Source organism: Lepisosteus oculatus, chromosome 12 (assembly GCF_040954835.1).
Source record: "Lepisosteus oculatus isolate fLepOcu1 chromosome 12, fLepOcu1.hap2, whole genome shotgun sequence".
Taxonomy (NCBI): Eukaryota; Metazoa; Chordata; class Actinopteri; order Semionotiformes; family Lepisosteidae; genus Lepisosteus; species Lepisosteus oculatus.
The window spans coordinates 6,866,714-6,886,964 of NC_090707.1; the positions used below are offsets into that span (position 1 = coordinate 6,866,714).

At 40.8% G+C, this 20,251-nt stretch overlaps 5 protein-coding genes across 5 annotated transcripts; all 5 read right to left on the reverse strand.

Annotated features, from left to right (window-relative positions):
• Positions 1 to 2,308: 2,308 nt before the first annotated feature.
• LOC138242005 (gamma-crystallin M2-like) lies at positions 2,309 to 3,208 on the reverse strand. Its single transcript, XM_069196617.1, has 3 exons — positions 3,184 to 3,208; positions 2,846 to 3,088; positions 2,309 to 2,654 (listed from the first exon to the last, which is right to left on the reverse strand). Exons 1-3 carry the CDS (start codon positions 3,190 to 3,192, stop codon positions 2,379 to 2,381), a joined length of 528 nt encoding a protein of 175 aa, XP_069052718.1. The 5' UTR covers positions 3,193 to 3,208; the 3' UTR covers positions 2,309 to 2,378.
• A 3,067-nt stretch (positions 3,209 to 6,275) lies between these two features.
• On the reverse strand, positions 6,276 to 7,361 carry LOC138242006 (gamma-crystallin M2-like). Its single transcript, XM_069196618.1, has 3 exons — positions 7,337 to 7,361; positions 7,004 to 7,246; positions 6,276 to 6,616 (listed from the first exon to the last, which is right to left on the reverse strand). The coding sequence occupies exons 1-3, from the start codon at positions 7,343 to 7,345 to the stop codon at positions 6,341 to 6,343; spliced, it is 528 nt and encodes a 175-aa protein (XP_069052719.1). The 5' UTR covers positions 7,346 to 7,361; the 3' UTR covers positions 6,276 to 6,340.
• A 3,657-nt stretch (positions 7,362 to 11,018) lies between these two features.
• Positions 11,019 to 11,965, reverse strand: LOC138241972 (gamma-crystallin M2-like). The gene is made up of 3 exons (XM_069196421.1): positions 11,885 to 11,965; positions 11,547 to 11,789; positions 11,019 to 11,356 (listed from the first exon to the last, which is right to left on the reverse strand). Exons 1-3 carry the CDS (start codon positions 11,891 to 11,893, stop codon positions 11,081 to 11,083), a joined length of 528 nt encoding a protein of 175 aa, XP_069052522.1. The 5' UTR covers positions 11,894 to 11,965; the 3' UTR covers positions 11,019 to 11,080.
• Positions 11,966 to 15,032: 3,067 nt separating this feature from the next.
• LOC102694885 (gamma-crystallin M2-like) lies at positions 15,033 to 16,172 on the reverse strand. The gene is made up of 3 exons (XM_006636280.3): positions 16,079 to 16,172; positions 15,741 to 15,983; positions 15,033 to 15,377 (listed from the first exon to the last, which is right to left on the reverse strand). The coding sequence occupies exons 1-3, from the start codon at positions 16,085 to 16,087 to the stop codon at positions 15,102 to 15,104; spliced, it is 528 nt and encodes a 175-aa protein (XP_006636343.2). The 5' UTR covers positions 16,088 to 16,172; the 3' UTR covers positions 15,033 to 15,101.
• A 2,593-nt stretch (positions 16,173 to 18,765) lies between these two features.
• On the reverse strand, positions 18,766 to 20,018 carry LOC138241973 (gamma-crystallin M2-like). The gene is made up of 3 exons (XM_069196423.1): positions 19,939 to 20,018; positions 19,601 to 19,843; positions 18,766 to 19,111 (listed from the first exon to the last, which is right to left on the reverse strand). Exons 1-3 carry the CDS (start codon positions 19,945 to 19,947, stop codon positions 18,836 to 18,838), a joined length of 528 nt encoding a protein of 175 aa, XP_069052524.1. The 5' UTR covers positions 19,948 to 20,018; the 3' UTR covers positions 18,766 to 18,835.
• Between the last annotated feature and the right edge of the window lie 233 nt (positions 20,019 to 20,251).

A 20,251-nucleotide genomic window follows, 5' to 3' on the forward strand; every position in this document is an offset into this window, starting at 1 on the left:
GGACCACACCGGAAACAGGAACAGGACTGCACAGATCACCAGGTTAGTAGGAGCTGGACCAGGAACAGAAATGTGACCAAGGAGACCAGGGGCTGAGAGCTTGGACAAGCCCAGGCGTAACAGTTAACTAATTATTCAAGTTGGCAGATGATACCCTAAAAGGGATAAGCACCAAAAGCACCTGAAAAGCAGCAGAGGAAATTGCGAAATACATTCAGAAGACTCTCAGCTGTGGGAAAACACCAAACTAAAGACCATTAATGTAGACATGTGAAGACTAAAACATGCAGGTCATAGAAATTATTTCACAGTAGAGGGACATCCAGAAGTGTAGTGACGTAAGAGTTTTAATTTACTGTAACAATCAGAAATGGGAACAAAAAATTGAAGAGTACTTTGACGATTTTTAGGTATCAATCAAACATGATAACTTAAAGTCTCACACACAGATTCTAAATATATAATATACAATTTATTGATATCACACCAAAAGCATGTACAAAACAACAAACATAATTGAACATACAGTATTTGTGAAATGATCTTCTGTGATCTGAAAGCTTCATCATTTGCTCAGTGATTACAGAGATCAGAATTCATAATTTTAGAGTAAAATACATTGACTAAAACATTATAATCTGGCTCGTAGGTGTTATCAGTCTCATATAGTTACATCGAATTCTTATTCTTAGATACAAGCAAATATGCATTTACTAATGCAAGCTGAAAATCAATGTGTTTAGATAAGTTAAACTATTGAGAATTATATCGTGAATAAAGAAGTTTTATTCTCAAATACCCCCTGGTCAAACATGCTTGATGAGTTTCCTGCTGGAAAGACGAAGCTGGACTAGGTTGGTTCATTGCCAGACTTGGTGTTCGCTTACACTGTGCAGGGATTGGCCCAGGTCCGGAGAGAAAAGAGAGAGAGCTTCGCTTAGCATTAGGATGACGACAGCTAGCATTAGCCCTGAGGCAGCTCTGCCCAAAGTTAGCATCTTGATAAACTTCAGTCTGTGCACAGCTGTCTTCTTGGGTATGGCTGCAAAAGACAGATTGGAGACCCTTTTTCGCCTTGGCCATAGCTTCGTACTTGGTTGGCATGAATGACTCCAGCTCTCTGATTTCGGCAATCAGACGAAATCAACAATGGGTTCACAAACACAAGGTTTCCTCCATTGCAGAAAGGATATCTTTTCCAGAATTCTGCTTTTTTCTGACTCACTCTCAGCCAGGCATCTTGGAGAAAAGTCTTGACTCAAACTTCTTCCAGTCACGTGGTTGGAAAAGTCTGATTGTGTGCTCAGTTGGAAAAAGAAGAGGAGCCGGCGAGTTGATGATGAAAAATGAGCTGAGTGTTTGCTTCTAAGGTGCAACATCACAGCTGGTGATTGGTTGAGGGTGTTGTCCACCCAGGGTGGATCCCTCATTGGTGGATCTTTCTTTGGGTGATGGACAGTGACCTTGGACCTGGAAAAACAGACTACAGACTCACTGGAGCCAATCTGTACTATGGTTCATTAGAAGGTTCTCATTGGCTACGGCTTTATGATGTGTTTTATCAGAATGCCCTTTTAGCCACATTCCTCTGTATTTGCAGAGAGTCCCAAGCTGCCTTGTCAAAGCAACATGTTTATTATTAAAAATCTTTCATTTCACATTTGATTCTAAGTGAAATAATTTACCTTTGTGCTACAGAAGGAAACACTGTTTGACACTGAAGTATTCAAGTTCATACCAAATGAAGGGGAGACATTTAGTCCAATCACTAGTATGATGGACTGTAGGAAACTCCCGAGGTCAAGACCTGTTGAAGCTAAAACAAATCTCTTCACTGTGGAGTGGCCAACCATGACTTTCTTCCATGACTGTGAGCTGGAACCTGGAAGTAGGAATTAACCTGGAAGTAGTTCAACATTTGACCAACACTGATCAATGACAAAGTTATGTTCACTGTTTACATTATTAAAAACACTGTGGGTCAATTTCACACTTGTCCTGTCCTTGTAAAATCACCAATATTGCATGGAACCTTTTCCCCATTTCTTTCACAAAGCTTGAATATCATCAAAGTGTTTAGATTAGTTCAACTCAAATTACGGATTGACTATTATGTAGTATACAATGTAATATCTACAGCACCTAATATTAATTTGGCATCATACAGGTGTTTTATTTTGCTACAGAAGTCTTTCTAAAGTGTGAAAGAAAAGACTAGTAACACATTGTCTAACGTACAATCCATAATCCATAATTTCCAAAAGGAAACCAAATAAAGAATGAATAAACGATATAAAATTGCAGGGACTGAATTTTTTAACAAAAACTTTTATTCTTAGTTATCAGAACACATCTGAATCGTTCTTCACAAGTGTTGACTAATGGAAGTCCATGAGGCGCCGGAAGGAGCCGATCCTGGGGCTCATGCCTCCCCAGTCGCTGAACCTCCTGTACTCTCCGGGCCTCATGAAGTACTGCCTGCCTCTGTAGTTGGGCTGCTCGTAGAACATCCAGTATCCCTCCATCACATTGCAGGAGTGGATGTCATGGTAACGGAAGCGGTCGTAGACATTGGGACAGTCGTCCATGAACTCCATCATCTGGCCTCCGAAGCCTTCTCTCTCGTAGATCCTCATCCTGTAGGAGCCTTGGTACTGTGAACACAAGACATTCCTTAATACAGACTGAACTGGAATATCATTTAGATTAAACACTAATTCATTTAAACAGCTCTGGCCTGAAGATGAATGATTCACCGTTTGACTTTGCCAAAATCTATATATTCAAGTTTTAAAAATATATCAATCTGATTGTTTAATTCCTATAAAAATACAAAGCAACTTACATGAGGAATGAAGCGGCAGGACCTGATGCAGTCATTGAAGCCCATCCAGCGCTGGTAGTCGGGATACTCGCCCCTGCGCAGGAAGTACTGGTAGCCCATGTAGTTGGGGCGCTCGTACGCCATCCAGCAGCCGCTCTCAACTCGGATGGAGTTGCAGCGGCTGAAGTAGGAGTGCATGTCAGCGCAGTCGCTGCTGCACTCATAGGAGCGCCCCCCGAAGTTCCTGTCCTCGTAGAAGATGATCTGCAAAAGGACAAAACATCAGTGTTACTCTACTGTGCTTTTCCAACTACTGTAGGCCTCTGAAACTACAATCTGTAAACACAGAGGCTCTGTACCTTCCCCATGGTGATTGTTGGTGAGCAGATGCTGTCTGTGATCTACACTCCTGCTCCTATTTATACCCAGCAGAAGGGCACGTGAATGCTGTCCACTTCTGCTTGGTCAGCTGCACTATTTCATTGCTTTAACTAAAAATGAACTATAGTTGCTTTCTGTTCAGTGTGATGTACCATTGTACTTTATAGCATGCATAGTCAAAATCCATACATTCCTGTTGTCTTTATTTAACATGGTGCCTCTCCATTGTGTCTTTGTTTTATGAATACATACAGAATTTCTCTTACTGTTTAGGATAATCCCATCCCAGTAACATTCTAGATACATGCAGCATTTCCATTTTAGTATAGTTTAGAGAGAGTTTGTTACACATCTTTTTAAGCAAGCCCAGAGATCAGAAATTCAGAAATTAACATTTTATTTATTATTTAGCATTTCATGAGAATTTATACAGTAGATCCGGTGGAGCACTGCTTCCCAAAATATTGAATTACCAAATGTTGAATTTTCTTTGGTTAAAATGTCCAGTAGCAAAGCTCAGTTTAAATTTAAAGGGTTTGATGCATTAATACACTCAGGCAAGAAATAGGCAATTGGGTCCTTGCCTTGAGAGACATCTGAGCAGGAGAGGTGGAGGCTGGTACTTGAAGAAACAAGTCATAACCTAATGGTTTTAGTGAAGCAAATTAATTTGATTTTAGTCCTTAATATTGTTCTATGTGTCTGAGTTCCATAACAATCAAGTTCTATGAACCAACATGCTTCTACTTTCTGGTATGATGTCATCCTAGATGCCAATTCTCAAAAGGAGCCCAGGGGTACCCTTCCTGCCACTCCCAGGACCTCCCATTCAACCTAGTGTTTCCCTTCAAATTCCCTTTCACAGTCCCTCTCCTTTATTCATGTATTTCTCTGCCTGCTGCTTCTGTTGTTCCTGCTCCCTCCTGTCCTCCTCATCTTCCTGTTAATTAATCTAATTTCTCCTGCAATCTGTTCTGCTTCTATCACCAGCATTCAAAGTGGCTCAATTGCAATGTGCCTTTGACTCCCAGTTCCTGCACCTCGGCCCCAGGTCTGTCCGGCGTCCTACCTCCAATTCAGACAGCAAGCATCCTATTCTTTTTAATGTCTGCTTTTCCTCCTGCCACTACCCTCACATCCAACATCCAAGGAGTTCCCTCTCAGCCGCTGCTGCTCCTCATGTCGCCTCTTCATCCCTGGCGCTGTCCAACATCCTACCCCCGGCTCACTCAGCAGGCATCCTACAGTTCCTAATGCCTGCTTTCTCCTGCCAATATCCTGGCATCCGTAACAGCCCACTAGTTCCTCTCTCACTGTCCCTGGTACTCCTGACTCTATGTCTTTGGCCCTGGGTCTGTCCGGAGTCTTATGTACATCACAGTCAGCAGGCATCCTACAGTTTTCTGCCTTCTGTCCTGCTGCACTTTCAACAAAGCTCAGGCTTCCTCACTCTTGCTGTCCGCTGCTCCAGATGTCGTATTCTCAGCCCTGGGTCTGTGCAGTGTCTAACCTCTTGCTCCGCAGGCGTCCTACAGATTTTTAAGTCTGTTTTTCCTCCTGCTGCTACCCCTGGCAAACAAAATGTCCCTGGGTTCCTCAGTCCTGGCCTGATGCCATCTCATTTGCCTTGGGTCTGTGTGGTGTCCCACCTTTAGTTCAGTCAACAGGCGTCCTACAGATTTAATGTCTGCCTTCTCTTTTTAAAATAATGTTAGCATTTTTATAGTGTACCTGTATGTTCCTTTTGCCTCTGTTTCTGCATTGATAGGAGGAACAATGAAAGAGAAGACATCTAATTTACCTGATTTATATCAATGATCTAGACTCAAAGTATTCAAGTTCAAAGTTGATACCTAAAAAAGATAAGTACCTCAAACACTTTAGAAGCAACAGACGAAATTTTGAAATAAATTCAACTGTGGGAAAACACCTGGGAGAAGACGACTCAAGTAGATACATGCAAAGTATAACGTGCAGGTTTTAGAAATGATTTTGCAGTAAGAGACTGAAGGAAGCACCGTTTGTTCCTGATGTATTGAGGTTTACATTTAATTAATATGAGACACTAAGTCCAAACACTAATACAGATGCGCTTCAGGGAACTACCATGGGTCCACACCTGGAGAGTCAAAAAGCCAGCAGATCAGCTGGAGGCTTGGACAATTAGACAGCAGCTCTGAGCAGCTTTACTTCAACTTATGGGTGTGATCAAGATCCAAGATTAATTTTTGATTGAGAAAACACAATCCAGATCACATTCTGAAAGAAACAGACAGTAGAACAGAAATGGAAGTGAATTTGTAATTATTATCTCCTGCCTGACTTTACTGAACAGGACCAAGGTTCAGTTAAAGACATCTCTTCAATGAGGAATTGCCACATCAGAAGGAGAACATCATCAATATCCTGTGGAACCTCTTGGCCAATTCTTTCACAACACATGAATGACCATAAGTGTTCCTGAAATGTTTGGACTGAGTGCTGTATATGGGGCGGTGTGGTGGCTGGCTCTGTGGCGTAGGATCTGCTTGGGTGGTTGCCGGTTCATATCCCGCGGCCGGCAGAGGAATCCTACTCCATTGGGCGCCTGAGTAAGGCCCTTAGCTCCAACTGCTCCAGGGGTGCCGTATATATGGCTGACCCTGCGCTCTGACCCCAGCTTCTCTCCCTGTCTGTGTGTCTCATTGAGAGCAAGTTGGGGTATGTGAAAAGACAAATTCCTAATGCAAGAAACTGTATATGATAAATAAAATTATATACAGTACCTGTCTAGTATACTATGTTACTTGTACAGCACCTATTAGTAATTGACATGTTATAAATGACATGTACATGTTATTTTGAAGTGTTTCTGCTTTTAGGAAAATTCTGTGTTTGTACTGTAGGTCAAAGCTTGTATGGATGAACCAGCTGGTTTGATCTCAGATTGCAGAATGGGTTAAAAAGGAATTGGTGTTCCACAACGCATAATGTACAGTATATTAAATCACATTTCTAAAGGAAATGTTTTACAGTATATAGATAACATAGAAAGGACAAATTAATGAGATTCAATTGCAGACAGTGAATGTTGCTTTAAAAAAAGTTTTATTCTTAGTCATCAGGACACTTTTAAATCATCCTACACAAATGTGACTAATAGAAGTCAGTGATGCGCCGGAAGGAGCCGATCCTGGGGCTCATGCCTCCCCAGTCGCTGAACCTCCTGTACTCTCCGGGCCTCATGAAGTACTGCCTGCCTCTGTAGTTGGGCTGCTCGTAGAACATCCAGTATCCCTCCATCACATTGCAGGAGTGGATGTCATGGTAACGGAAGCGGTCGTAGACATTGGGACAGTCGTCCATAAACTCCATCATCTGGCCTCCGAAGCCTTCTCTCTCGTAGATCCTCATCCTGTAGGAGCCTTGGTACTGTGAACACAAGACATTCCTTAATACAGACTGAACTGGAATATCATTCCAAACTGATACAAACTGAACTGGGACTTGCCTTAGTAATTTATCAAAATAACAGTGCTTTACTAAATTCAGATTAGAATTGAATGTGATCAATGTGTTTGACTGCTTATAAAGAATGTTTACTGTTTAATTTAAACAATTGCTGGATCTCATGATTTAAAACAATTAAACAAAACTAGCCTGAACATAACTGATTCACTGTGAAAAGGCTAGTATTCCAGCACATACAATATGGTATGCTACAGTATATACAGTATATTCTTTCCTAAATTCTGTATTATTTTTTAAAATAAATGTTGAGATGCTTGCTTAATACTTAATAAAGTAAACGTAACTTACATGGGGGATCATCCTGCAGGACCTGATGGAGTCGTTGAAGCCCATCCAGCGCTGGTAGTCGGGATACTCGCCCCTGCGCAGGAAGTACTGGTAGCCCATGTAGTTGGGGCGCTCGTACACCATCCAGCAGCCGCTCTCCACTCGGATGGAGTTGCAGCGGCTGAAGTAGGAGTGCATGTCAGCGCAGTCGCTGCTGCACTCATAGGAGCGCCCCCCGAAGTTCCTGTCCTCGTAGAAGATGATCTGCAAAACGGCAAAACAAAAACGTTATTGTTTCTTTCAATCTACTGTAGGCCTTTGAAACGACAATCTGTAAACACAGAGGCTCTGTACCTTCCCCATGGTGATGGTTGGTGAGCAGATGCTGTCTGTGATCTACACTCCTGCTCCTATTTATACCCAGCAGAAGGGCACGTGAATACTGTCCACTTCTGCTTGGTCAGCTGCACTATTGCATTGCTTTAACTAAAACTGAACTATAGTTGCTTTCTATTCAGTGTGAAGTACCATTGTAGAGCCTGCATACAAAGTCAGAATCCACGTACCTTTTGTGTCTTTATTTAACATTCTTATTTTCCATTGTGTTTCTAGTTCTATGATTACATCTTAGCGTTCAGTACAGTCCCTTTTAAAAAATACTGCAGCTTCAGGCAGCCTATCCATTTTAAAGCTGTTTGGAGAGGGTTTATTACAGATTTTTTGTACACAAGCCTGGTGATCAGAAATGAACGTTTTATTTATTATCCAATATTACACGACACTTTATAGATTGAGAGAAGCACAGCTTTACAAAGAGAGCTTTCTTTGGTTAAAAACCTCTGATAACAATGCAAAATTTAAGCAGTTGAAAGAATCAATCTCTTAATACACTTACAAGATACATACAATTGCTGGATTTATGGATTTAAAAGCTACAGCATCTGAGCAGCATGATCGGGAACTTGAAGAGACAAGTCACAACCAAAGGTTTTGTTGAAGCATGTTAAGAAGATTTGTGTCTTTAAAAGTAGAATATTACTTGTTTGACTTCCTTGTTGAATGTTCTAAGCAACGATTGATAATAATGTTACACATGAGACTCAGATTAAATGTATTTGACTCTCTGTGCTGCTTTATCCAAACTCCCGATAAATGACCTGTTGAACATGAACTGTGAAAAGGACTGAAGAGACAAGGGAGACACCTGGGAAAGTCAAGGATGTCGGAAAGGACGAACCGTGGAATGACAGGAGAGCGAAAGACCCTATGCGTAGCGGCGAGACGGGGGTAAGCCCGGGCTCAGCTGTTCAGGAAATGCCGTATAGAAACCTATGCCCTCAGATAGCAGACGTGGGGCGACCTGGTGCTAGGCGGGTCTCAGGACATCCGAACGTCAATGCTGAGCCAAGGCAGACTGAAAGACCCGGAAATATATTACCCCAGAGAGAGAAACACCGGAAGGACAGCAGAGAACCGGAAATGAGAGGCAGGACAGAGAAGGAACGCCTTCTGGCTGCAGAGGGCGTGACAGGGAAGTGAGATAATAATATCATTTTTGTGTTTTTGCGAAGTATGCAGTCTAGTGGCTTGAAGTCTGCTTTGCGCCCAAAAATATAAATGTGCTGCCTGTCCTTGGTCAGTAAGAAAAAGGGCATGTATGAGGTAAGCTGGCTGTGTGCTCAGAACATATGAAAGGAACCAACTTTTGTCTAGTCTGCAACTTAGATATGATTAATAACCATATACTGTAGGATGTGTTGTTGTCTTATCATTCATTCAGAATATGTTGTAGTAACTCGTTTGTTTTAAGGTATAAAAGACTAATTCTTGTACTGTTCAGGGAGTTCTGTGGTTGCAAGCCATTCTTCCATATGCATACAGTATGAAATAAAGAGACTTTTACTACACAGACACCTGGGCTTTGTCATTTGTACTGTATGACACAACAGGACTGAGGACACAAATGTACAATGTCTATTGGTATTTTTTATTAAATGAGTTTCTATGAGCTCCCACGCTCTAGAACATCACCTAACTTCAAATCTAGGGACAAGGATTTCACCCAGTGACATTCCCAAAGAGTCACTGAACAGGCACCTATGATCAAATTCAACAGTGAGATATTTCACTCAGATTACTCCAGCAATATAATTTGGATATCAATGTTAATTAATATAGATAAAAAAGCTTCTGCCGCTAAATTAATTTGAAAAGATGTGGAGAACATGTTTTTCTTTCATAGTGGGAACAGCAGCTTGTTTTGGGGTTATATTCTGGAAGGAGAATGACTTGTGGTTTGTTTGTTTGTATGTCCTGGGCTAATGTCATACCACTGTGTGTTATTAATGGAAAAGAAGGTTATTCAATGATGTCATGTAAGACCTGTTCATATAGTCTTCTGAGCCCATGATACTTAAATTGTTTTACATTTTGTCCTTTTTTAAAATAGTTTTCTTCCTTTTATGCTCACGGTGTGGAAGCTGCAAAGCCTAGAATTATTCTTTTGGACTGTGAATCTGAAACGCTTCACAGTCTTTGGCTGTGGCATCATTGTAGCACTGTTCTTTAATAATAAAGCTATTATTAAAACTTAGAACTGGTTGATTTTTCTAATAAAAGCAGAAAGCTAAATCTGCGATGACTTAATGAATGGAGTGCCGCTGGAACCTGTTTTACGACCCAATTTATCTAAATCATCTGGATTCTGGTGAATTTACAAATTATTTAAGCTCACAGATGATACCTAAAAAGGATGAGTGCCACAAACACTGTAGAAGCAGTAGAGTAAATTCTGAAATAAATTCATTCAGCCCTCAACTTTGGGCAAACACCTGACAGAAGGCCACTCATGTACAGTAGATGCATGTAAAGTATAACACACAGGATCTTAAAATTAATTTTCAGTACAGGGGCAGATAGAAGGAACAAGTATTTGTTGCCAAAGTATTGAGGTTTACATTGAGTCAATATGTGACACTTTGTTGAATTATTATTACAGATGGACTGTAGGGAACTACCAGTGGTCAAAACCTGCTGAAGTCAAACAGCCAGCAGATCATCTGGAGAGATAACAAATGATTCAGCCACTCTGAGCAGCTTTACTACAGCTGTTATCTGATCAAGATCCAGGATACATTTTTCAATGAGAGAACTGCCAATCAAAATCTGACTCTGGGGGAAACAGAAGGCAGTAGATGGTCAACAGCAAAGATGTGGATTTGTATTCATCAACTCCTGCCAGACATTACTGAACAGGACCAAGGTTCAGTTAAAGACATCTCTTCAGCGTGGAGTGGACACATCAGAAGGAGAACTTTCTTCCACCACTGTGAGCACCAGAGCTAAGGGACTTAACCTGGAAGTAGTCCAACACTGAGGTCCTTGACAAACTGTGTGTTCAGCGCTCACGTGCCAGTAAGCACAATGTAGATCAATTTCACACATATCCTGTAGAACCTGTTGGCCTGTTGGTCATTCATACTGTATGAATGACCACAAGAGCCTAAAGATAGTCATGTAGTTTGTACAGCACCTTATTATTAAATTTTTAATTGACATCATAGATATGTTATTATGCTACAGAAGTGTTTTTGCTACATACAGTAGGAGAAATGGAACAAGTAAAGTTTATTCCATGCTGAAAAGTGAAGAAAAGAAACACAACATTTCGGCTTTGAAGTGACACCTCAGGAATGCTCCACAGTCTAAACATTGTGTTTCTTGTCATCTCTCTTCAGCATGGAATAAGCCTTCACTTGATCCGTTGCAGCCTACGCATGCTGACACAGTGTTCAAATTGTAGGTCAAAGCTTGAGGGGATGAACCAACTGGTTTGATCTCACATTGCAGAAAGAGTGAAAAAGGAATTGGTGTTTGTTGCTGAGACTCTGAGAATGAAACCACTGTGACCGAAAATACCAAGTCCCACAATGCATAACATACTGCATATAGAAGCACATTTCTAAAGGATTTTGTTTTGTATGGTTAATATAGAGAAGACAGATGAATGAGATTCAATTGCAGACACTGAATGTTGCTTTAAAAAACTTTTATTCTTAGTTATCAGAACACATCTGAATCATCCTTCACAAGTGTTGACTAATGGAAGTCCATGAGGCGCCGGAAGGAGCCGATCCTGGGACTCATGCCTCCCCAGTCGCTGAACCTCCTGTACTCTCCGGGCCTCATGAAGTACTGCCTGCCTCTGTAGTTGGGCTGCTCGTAGAACATCCAGTATCCCTCCATCACATTGCAGGAGTGGATGTCATGGTAACGGAAGCGGTCGTAGACATTGGGACAGTCGTCCATAAACTCCATCATCTGGCCTCCGAAGCCTTCTCTCTCGTAGATCCTCATCCTGTAGGAGCCTTGGTACTGTGAACACAGACATTCCTTAATACAGACTGAACTGGAATATCATTTAGATTAAACACTGATTCATTTAAACAGCTCTGGCCTGAAGATGAATGATTCACCGTTTGACTTTGCCAAAATCTATATTTTTAAGTTTTAAAAATATATCAATCCGATTGTTTAATTCCTATAAAAATACAAAGCAACTTACATGAGGAATGAAACGACAGGACCTGATGCAGTCGTTGAAGCCCATCCAGCGCTGGTAGTCGGGATACTCGCCCCTGCGCAGGAAGTACTGGTAGCCCATGTAGTTGGGGCGCTCGTACAGGACCCAGCAGCCGCTCTCCACTCGGATGGAGTTGCAGCGGCTGAAGTAGGAGTGCAGGTCAGCGCAGTCGCTGCTGCACTCATAGGAGCGCCCCCCGAAGTTCCTGTCCTCGTAGAAGATGATCTGCAAAAGGACAAAACATCGGTGTTACTCTACTGTGCTTTTCCATCTACTGTACATCTCCGAAACTACAATCTGTAAACACAGAGGCTCTGTACCTTCCTCATGGTGATGGTTGGTGAGCAGATGCTGTCTGTGATCTACACTCCTGCTCCTATTTATACCCAGCAGAAGGGCACGTGAATACTGTCCACTTCTGCTTGGTCAGCCGCACTATTGCATTGCTTTAACTCAAATTGGCCTACAATTGCTTTCTGTTCAGTATGAATTACCATTGTGCAGAATGCATACATACTCAGAATCCATACATCACGTACCTGCTGTCCTTTTTTAACATTCTCACTTTCCATTGTGTTCTAGTTCTATGATTATATACAGAATTTCTCTTACTGTTCAGTACAGTCCCCTTTCAAAAACACTGCAGGTTCTTGCAGCCTATCCATTTTAAAGCAGTTTGGAGAGGCTTTGCTACATAGTTTGGTAAGCAAGTCTGGTGATCAGAAATGAACACAACAATTTATTAAATGAGAGGAGCACTGCATTTCAAAGCTAGCTTTCTTTGGATTCAAACTTCTGATAACAGAACACAATTTAAGCATTTAAAAAACCAGTCCATTAATACACTTGCACAAAACAGACAATTGCTTTATGGACTTGTGAGCCATCTGAGGAAGAGAGATGGAGTCTGACAGTGGAACAGCCAAGTCATAAACAAAGGTTTTGTTGAAACATATTAACAAACTTTGTGTCTATAAAAGGAGAAAATTGCTTAATTGTTTGACTTCAATGTTGAATGGATTTAGATAAAGCCTAACAATTCATTAACATGTCACATAACTGAGGTGGGTGAAAAGTATTGACTCTCTGTACTGTAATTATACTCTGAGGTATACTGTGGAAGGAGAATTGACTTTTGACTTAATTGTATGTGATGGGCTCTAGTCATAGCACTGTGTTTTATGACTAGAAAAGAAGGTTTTTCAATTATGTCACGTGAGACCTGGTCATATAGTCTTTTGAGACTTTGCAACATTGTTTTACGTTTTGTCCTTTTTTAGAATAGTTTTGTTCACTTTCTTCTCACAGTGTGAAAGCTGCAAAGCCCAGAAAATATATTTTGGACTGTGAATCTAAAAACTCTTCAAAGTCTTTTAGCTGTTGAAACGTTGTAACACTCTCTGTTAATGTGTGCTTAAAGCTAATATGAGTCTGTATTTGATAAAAGATTCATTTTAATTTAATATTCAGTATGACTGTAGGCATCTGTTGTAACAAACACATAACTTCTGGACCCAGAGATGAAGCTGAACAAGTGAGTTTTATTGCATGCAGGGAACAATTCATTCAGAATTGTTCAAAGTTATAGGTGTAGAGCTCCAGATTATATAGCAAAGTTAAGACGTTTCTGACACAAATTGTTAACATGGAAATGACGGGAGGTCACCTGTGTTTGGACATTCTCAAGACCTTGAACACTTTGAATGGCTGGTCTTACCTTGCCATAGTTAGCGAGTCTCTAGCTCACACTTGAAATCTCTTATTAGTTAACTCCAATCTCTGCCATAGCCCAAAAGTGCTGAAGCATGGAATGTTTTGCACCAAAGAAGTCTTTGTGCAGAAAGAAATCAGTTAACCCCTTTTTTACATCTCGTATCTTTCTTCAAATCCAAGGTAATGCACTATTTTAAAATTTGAATTTGTCAATTTATTTTAAAAAGAATCAGTGCATGAGGAGGAAGTTTAAACTGTGATGATTTAGCAAGTGGAGTGCCACAGGGACCTGTGTTAGGATCTAATTTATTCTGGTGCAGTCAGCAAAGTACTCAAGTTCACAGATGATCCCTGAAAACGACAAGCAATAAATTCACCTTAAATGCAACAGAGAAAATTCTGAATACAAAATTGACAACAGAATTGTGTGCAACAACTTAGCAGAAGAATGTTAATGCGTTAATGCAGACATGTGCAGACTATAACACGCAGGTGATACAAATTATTTCACAGTAGAGGGACAGATAGAGGAGGCTCTGCTTGTTGCTGAATTACTGAGGTTAACACTGAATTCATATGAGACATTAGGCCCAATCACTAATACAGATGGACTGTAGGAAACTTCAGAAGGCATTACCTCGTGAAGCCAAACAACCAACCGATCACTGATCAATCAGCTTGAAGGATCTCAAATGAGACAGACACTCTGTGTAGCTTTGTTGCAAATTTAATCAATATCTTCAGCATCCAATATGAACTTGTGGTTGAGAAAACTCACTGTAGATCAGATTCTGTTGGAAACAGGCAGGAGAACATGGGCAGCAGTGAAGGAGATGAGTTTTAATTATTTTTCTCCTGCCAGAGTTTACTGACCAGGACCAAGGTTCAGTTAAAGACATTTCTTCACTGTGGAATGGCCACATCAGAAGGAGAACTTTCTTCCACGAATGTAAGCACCAGAGCTGAAGCACATTACCTGGAATAAATTAACATTGAAGTCCCTGACACGGTATGTTCACTGTTCACTTGTAGTTAAGAACACTGTGGGTCAATTTCACACTTGTCCTGTCATTGTAAAATTACCAATATCCTGTGAAAGCTCTTGACCATTTCTCTCATGACACATGAATGAAGCATGATGCTGAAACTGTTTCTGAGAATCATAGACTGGGCGTTTTGTAGTCTAAACTGCCCTTTGGAAAGCCCCTACTCTAACTGTAACGCTGCGCATTGTAGAAAGAGTGAAGAACCCAATGTGGAGCTGTAGAGCTGAGTGAGGAGAGATTTTGAGTTATCCAAAACATTAGGCGGAGACGTAGTTCCGGGTTTGATACCAAAGAGAATCCAGGAGGAGACTCCAAAACGCTAGACAAGATCAAGGTCAAAAGGTAAGATCCGGTTTCAAGTATCCAGAAAGGCAAGAGCAAGTTAATAATGCGAGGCAAGGAGTTCCGAAGAAGCTAACAATACCAAGCAGCGTTCAGTGAAACGGAGAAGACTTAAGTAAGTTTGGTAGTGGGGGGTGTTTTAACAAGTGAGACACTCTGATTGGATGAAGGGATAGATCGGTTGCGTTTGCAGAGATTTCAGAAAGTTGATACAGTTGGTGCTTGATTGGGACGAGACTGTTTATGAGGAGGATTCCGATTAGCAGCGGACGTGACACTGACATTAACTGGCATAACTGGTATAATCCATTCAATTTTAAAGGAAACCATTTAAAGAGAACAAACAGATGAGCTTAAATTGCAGAGATCATTTTTTAACAAAAGATTTTATTCTTAATTATCAGGACACTTTGAAATCATCCTTCACAAGTGTTGACTAATGGAAGTCCATGATGCGCCGGAAGGAGCCGATCCTGGGGCTCATGCCTCCCCAGTCGCTGAACCTCCTGTACTCTCCGGGCCTCATGAAGTACTGCCTGCCTCTGTAGTTGGGCTGCTCATAGAACATCCAGTATCCATCCATCACATTGCAGGAGTGGATGTCATTGTAACGGAAGCGGTCGTAGACATTGGGACAGTCGTCCATGAACTCCATCATCTGGCCTCCGAAGCCTTCTCTCTCGTAGATCCTCATCCTGTAGGAGCCTTGGTACTGTGAACACAAGACATTCCTTAACACGGACTAACCTGGGTCTTGACGTTGTACTGTAAGTTCTCAAAATCCCATTGCTTTACTAAGTGTAGACTATACTTCAATTGGATCAATATCATTTCTAAGCTTTGAAAAAAACAGACTGGAGATAACCTTCAAGAATTTGTTCATAAACTTGCTGACAAGCTTCTTTGTCTGTCAGAGCCATTTATCTTCATTATTAGACAACATTTTGTTGTGATTCTAGACACGCTAAGTTGAAGACTCTTGGTTATATGGTCTTATTTGAAGTATATAGATATACTTATATTTCTAAGTCCAGCAATAATGGTTTAATGGTTGTAAATTTCCACAGTAACTTACAGGTGGGATCATCCTGCAGGACCTGATGGAGTCGTTGAAGCCCATCCAGCGCTGGTAGTCGGGATACTCGCCCCTGCGCAGGAAGTACTGGTAGCCCATGTAGTTGGGGCGCTCGTACACCATCCAGCAGCCGCTCTCCACTCGGATGGAGTTGCAGCGGCTGAAGTAGGAGTGCATGTCGGCGCAGTCGCTGCTGCACTCATAGGAGCGCCCCCCGAAGTTCCTGTCCTCGTAGAAGATGATCTGCAAAAGGACAAAACATCAGTGTTACTCTACTGCGCTTTTCCATCCACTGTACATCTCTGAAACTACAATCTGTAAACACAGAGGCTCTGTACCTTCCCCATGGTGATTGTTGGTGAGCAGATGCTGTCTGTGATCTACACTCCTGCTCCTATTTATACCCAGCAGAAGGGCACGTGAATGCTGTCCACTTCTGCTTGGTCAGCCGCACTATTGCATTGCTTTAACTCAAACTGGCCTACAATTGCTTTCTGTACAGTGTGAAGTACCATTGTGAAGAATGCATGCTCAGTCAGCATACATACATTGTTGTTGTCTTTTTTTTAGCAGGCTCACTCTCTATTTTCTCTTTGTTTTATGAATACAATCCCTTGCCCAGAACACTCCAGATACTGTACATGCAGTTTATCCACTTCACGCAATCTGGAAAGAGTTTGTTACACATCTTTGTAAACCTGGAGTTTATCAATGCACATTTTCTTTATTTTTAAATATTACATGAGCACTTATAGTAATGTTTTTTAAATTAAAGACATCCGAAAGCAAAATGCAATTTAAAGATTCATAAAAATTGTCTTGATACAGTGCTAAACTCACAAGAAACAGGCAATTGTTTCTTTGCCTTGAGAGCCATCTGAGCAGATGTATTGGAGTCTGGTACTTAAAGAGATAAATCACAACTGACGGTTTTAGTGAAACATAATCATTTCATTTGTGTTCTTCAATGAAGAAAATGACTTGATCATTTGGTAACTTCATAGTTGAAAGGAGTTCAGTAAATTCTAACAAATAAACAATAAATTGGCTTGTTACTCATCTGAGTGAAATGAAATGTGTTTGACTATCTTTATTGCTTTGTCCATAGCCCAGACAAAGGAGTTTTTTAAGCTGAAGTATAAAAACTCCCAAAACAAGCCAGTACAATCTTTAGTGGTACTTTTAACATTATAATACAGCAGCTTTCTATGATTTTTCACACTCTAAAATATGACCTCTTTCAAGTCTGGCGGCACAAAATCCACATTTCACCCTGGGACATTCCTGAAGTGGTGATACAGGGTAGATACCTACAGTATGATCAATATTGATGAACCCCTTGAGTCACATGTTTCACTCCGATTTCATGAGCGCTCTCTTTTGGAAAAGGAACTGATTGCTGACATGTGGTTTGGTACTGTCTACATTGTTTCAAAACCAGTGGTAGAGTGAAGCGATAAAACCCCACATGTGTTTACTGTATGTCCTGGGCTTGTCATGACACTGTAGGTTATTATTATAAAAGAAAGTTATTCAATGATGTTATGTGAGACCTGATAATGTCTTTTTCCTGAGCCCTTGAATCATGAATTGTTTAACACTCCATCCTTTCGAAAATATTTTGTACACCTTTAGTTCACACTGCAGAAGCTTCAAATCTCAGAAATCATATTTTGCTCCGTGGATCAGAAACTCTTGAGAGTATTAGGCTGTGACATAATTGCAGTCCTATTAGCTGATGCTTGCTTAAAGCTAATATAAGACTATATTCAATTAAAGATGTTTAATTTAATTAAAGTTGGCGTCATAGTCAGAGGACTTATTTGGATTTGGAGTTGGTTAATTTATAAAAAAAGAGAAAAAAATACATATTTGAGAAGACAGCTCAAACCTGGATATCTTGAGTGTAGTAACACAGGGACCTGTATTAGGACCAAATTAAAAATCTGTGATCTAGGTGTATTTAGTAAATTCAGTTTCACAGATGATACCAAAAACACTGTAAATGTAAATGTACTGTAGCAGAGGAAATTCCAAAATAAATTCAGACAATGCTCAATAGCAGGGAGTCACCTGGAAGAAGACCATAAATGTAGATATGTGCATAGTATAAATGCTGGCATCACATATGATTTTGCAGTACAGTGACAGACAGAAGGAAGCACTGTATGACGCTGAAGAACTGAGGTTAACATTGAATTTATATGAGACAATTAGTGAAAACAGTAATATAAAAGGATTGTTGGAGAATCCATAGTCAGTCTTTGCTGAAGCCAACCAACTGGCCAATCAGCTGGAAACATGACAAATATGGGGAAATGGTGGAAACACAAGGCAGAACATGGTCAGTGGGAATGGATGTTGAATTTGTACTCATCATCTTCTGCCAGACTGTACTGAACAAGACCAAGGTTCAGATTTCTCTTTAGTGTGCAGTGAATTCATCAGAAGGAGGGCTTTCTTCCACCATTGTGAGCACCAGAGCTGAGGGACCTAATCCGGAAGCAGATCAACACTGAGGTCCCTGACAAAGTGTGTTCACTGCTCACTTGTAGTTAAGAACACTGTAGATCAATTTCACATTTGTCCTGTCCCTGTAAAATCACCAATATCCCGTGGAAGCTCTTGGCCATTTCTTTCACAACACATGAATGGGAATAAGATTCTGAAACATTCCTAAAAGTTTTGGCCTGGGCTCTTTGTATTATACAGTATGCTGCATGCAATTTGTAGCACTTAATTGGCATCATAACGGTGTACTATTTTGCTACACACGTGCTTCTACAATGTAAGACAAAACCCTATGTGTGATCTGAAACTACTTAAGACTTGTGCAAATAAAGAAACTGGTTTGATCTCACTTTCCAGGAAGAGATAATAAAGAATTGGTATTTGTTGCTGCGTCTCTGGGTTTTAATCTAGTGTGATAAAAACAATTAGTAACACATTGTCTAATGTATAATCCATTCAATTTGTAAAGGAAACCATATAAGGAGAACACATAAATAAACTTAAATTGTAGAGATCATTTTTTTAACAAAAGGCTTTATTCTTAGTTATCAGAACACATTTGAATCATCCTTCACAAGTGTTGACTAATGGAAGTCCATGATGCACCGGAAGGAGCCGATCTTGGGACTCATGCCTCCCCAGTCGCTGAACCTCCTGTACTCTCCGGGCCTCATGAAGTACTGCCTGCCTCTGTAGTTGGGCTGCTCGTAGAAGAGCCAGTATCCCTCCATCACGTTGCAGGAGTGGATGTCATTGTAACGGAAGCGGTCGTAGACGTTGGGACAGTCGTCCATGAACTCCATCATCTGGCCTCCAAAGCCTTCTCTCTCGTAGATCCTCATCCTGTAGGAGCCTTGGTACTGTGAACACAAGACATTTCTCAACAGGGATTGAACTGGGACTTGCCTTAGTAAGTTCTCAAAAAAACATTGTTTTGCCAAGTGTAGACTATACTTCAATCGGATCAATATCATTTATAAACTTTGAAACAAACAGACTGGAGATAACCTTCAAGACTTTGTTCATAAACCTACAGGCTTCTATGTCTGTCAGAGCCATTTAACTTCAGTATAAGACATTTTTTGTGGTTCTAGAACACGAAGTTGAATACTCTGGATTATATGAGTTTATTTTAAGTACATAGGTTACTGTACAGTATATGAAAATCCACATAAATTTAATTTTCAGACTCAATCAATTTAGAAAAAAATAGATTAAACACTGATTCAATTAAACAGCTCTGGCCTGGAGATAATTGATTCACTGTTTCTTGCCAAAATCTATATTTACAAGTTCTGAAATATATTAATATGATTGTTTAATTCCTATAAAAATACAAAGCAGCTTACATGAGGAATGAAGCGGCAGGACCTGATGCAGTCGTTGAAGCCCATCCAGCGCTGGTAGTCGGGATACTCGCCCCTGCGCAGGAAGTACTGGTAGCCCATGTAGTTGGGGCGCTCGTACACCATCCAGCAGCCGCTCTCCACTCGGATGGAGTTGCAGCGGCTGAAGTAGGAGTGCAGGTTAGCGCAGTCGCTGCTGCACTCATAGGAGCGCCCCCCGAAGTTCCTGTCCTCGTAGAAGATGATCTGCAAAATGACAAAACATCGGTGTTACTCTACTGTGCTTTTCCATCTACTGTACATCTCTGAAACTACAATCTGTAAACACAGAGTCTCTGTACCTTCCCCATGGTGATGGTTGGTGAGCAGATGCTGTCTGTGATCTACACTCCTGCTCCTATTTATACCCAGCAGAAGGGCACGTGAATGCTGTCCACTTCTGCTTGGTCAGCTGCACTATTGCGTCGCTTTAACTAAAACTGAACTATAGTTGCTTTCTATTCAGTGTGAAGTACCATTGTAGAGCATGCATACATAAACAAAAAGGATTACGAAATATTTGTGCTTTCCTTTGTTGCTTATAATGTTGTAAAGTTACTTTGCAAGGCTGAAATTACTCTTGCAGTTTGTGCATTTTCTGTGGCAATCATTTTG

Coding starts and splice junctions, on each gene's coding strand:
- LOC138242006 (XM_069196618.1), bottom strand. Junction 6,617..7,003: donor CCTGCAGGATGATCCCCCAT/GTAAGTTACGTT, acceptor TTGTGTTCACAG/TACCAAGGCTCCTACAGGAT.
- LOC102694885 (XM_006636280.3), bottom strand. Junction 15,378..15,740: donor CCTGCAGGATGATCCCACCT/GTAAGTTACTGT, acceptor TTGTGTTCACAG/TACCAAGGCTCCTACAGGAT.
- LOC138242005 (XM_069196617.1), bottom strand. Junction 2,655..2,845: donor CCTGCCGCTTCATTCCTCAT/GTAAGTTGCTTT, acceptor TTGTGTTCACAG/TACCAAGGCTCCTACAGGAT.
- LOC138241972 (XM_069196421.1), bottom strand. Junction 11,357..11,546: donor CCTGTCGTTTCATTCCTCAT/GTAAGTTGCTTT, acceptor CTGTGTTCACAG/TACCAAGGCTCCTACAGGAT.
- LOC138241973 (XM_069196423.1), bottom strand. Junction 19,112..19,600: donor CCTGCCGCTTCATTCCTCAT/GTAAGCTGCTTT, acceptor TTGTGTTCACAG/TACCAAGGCTCCTACAGGAT.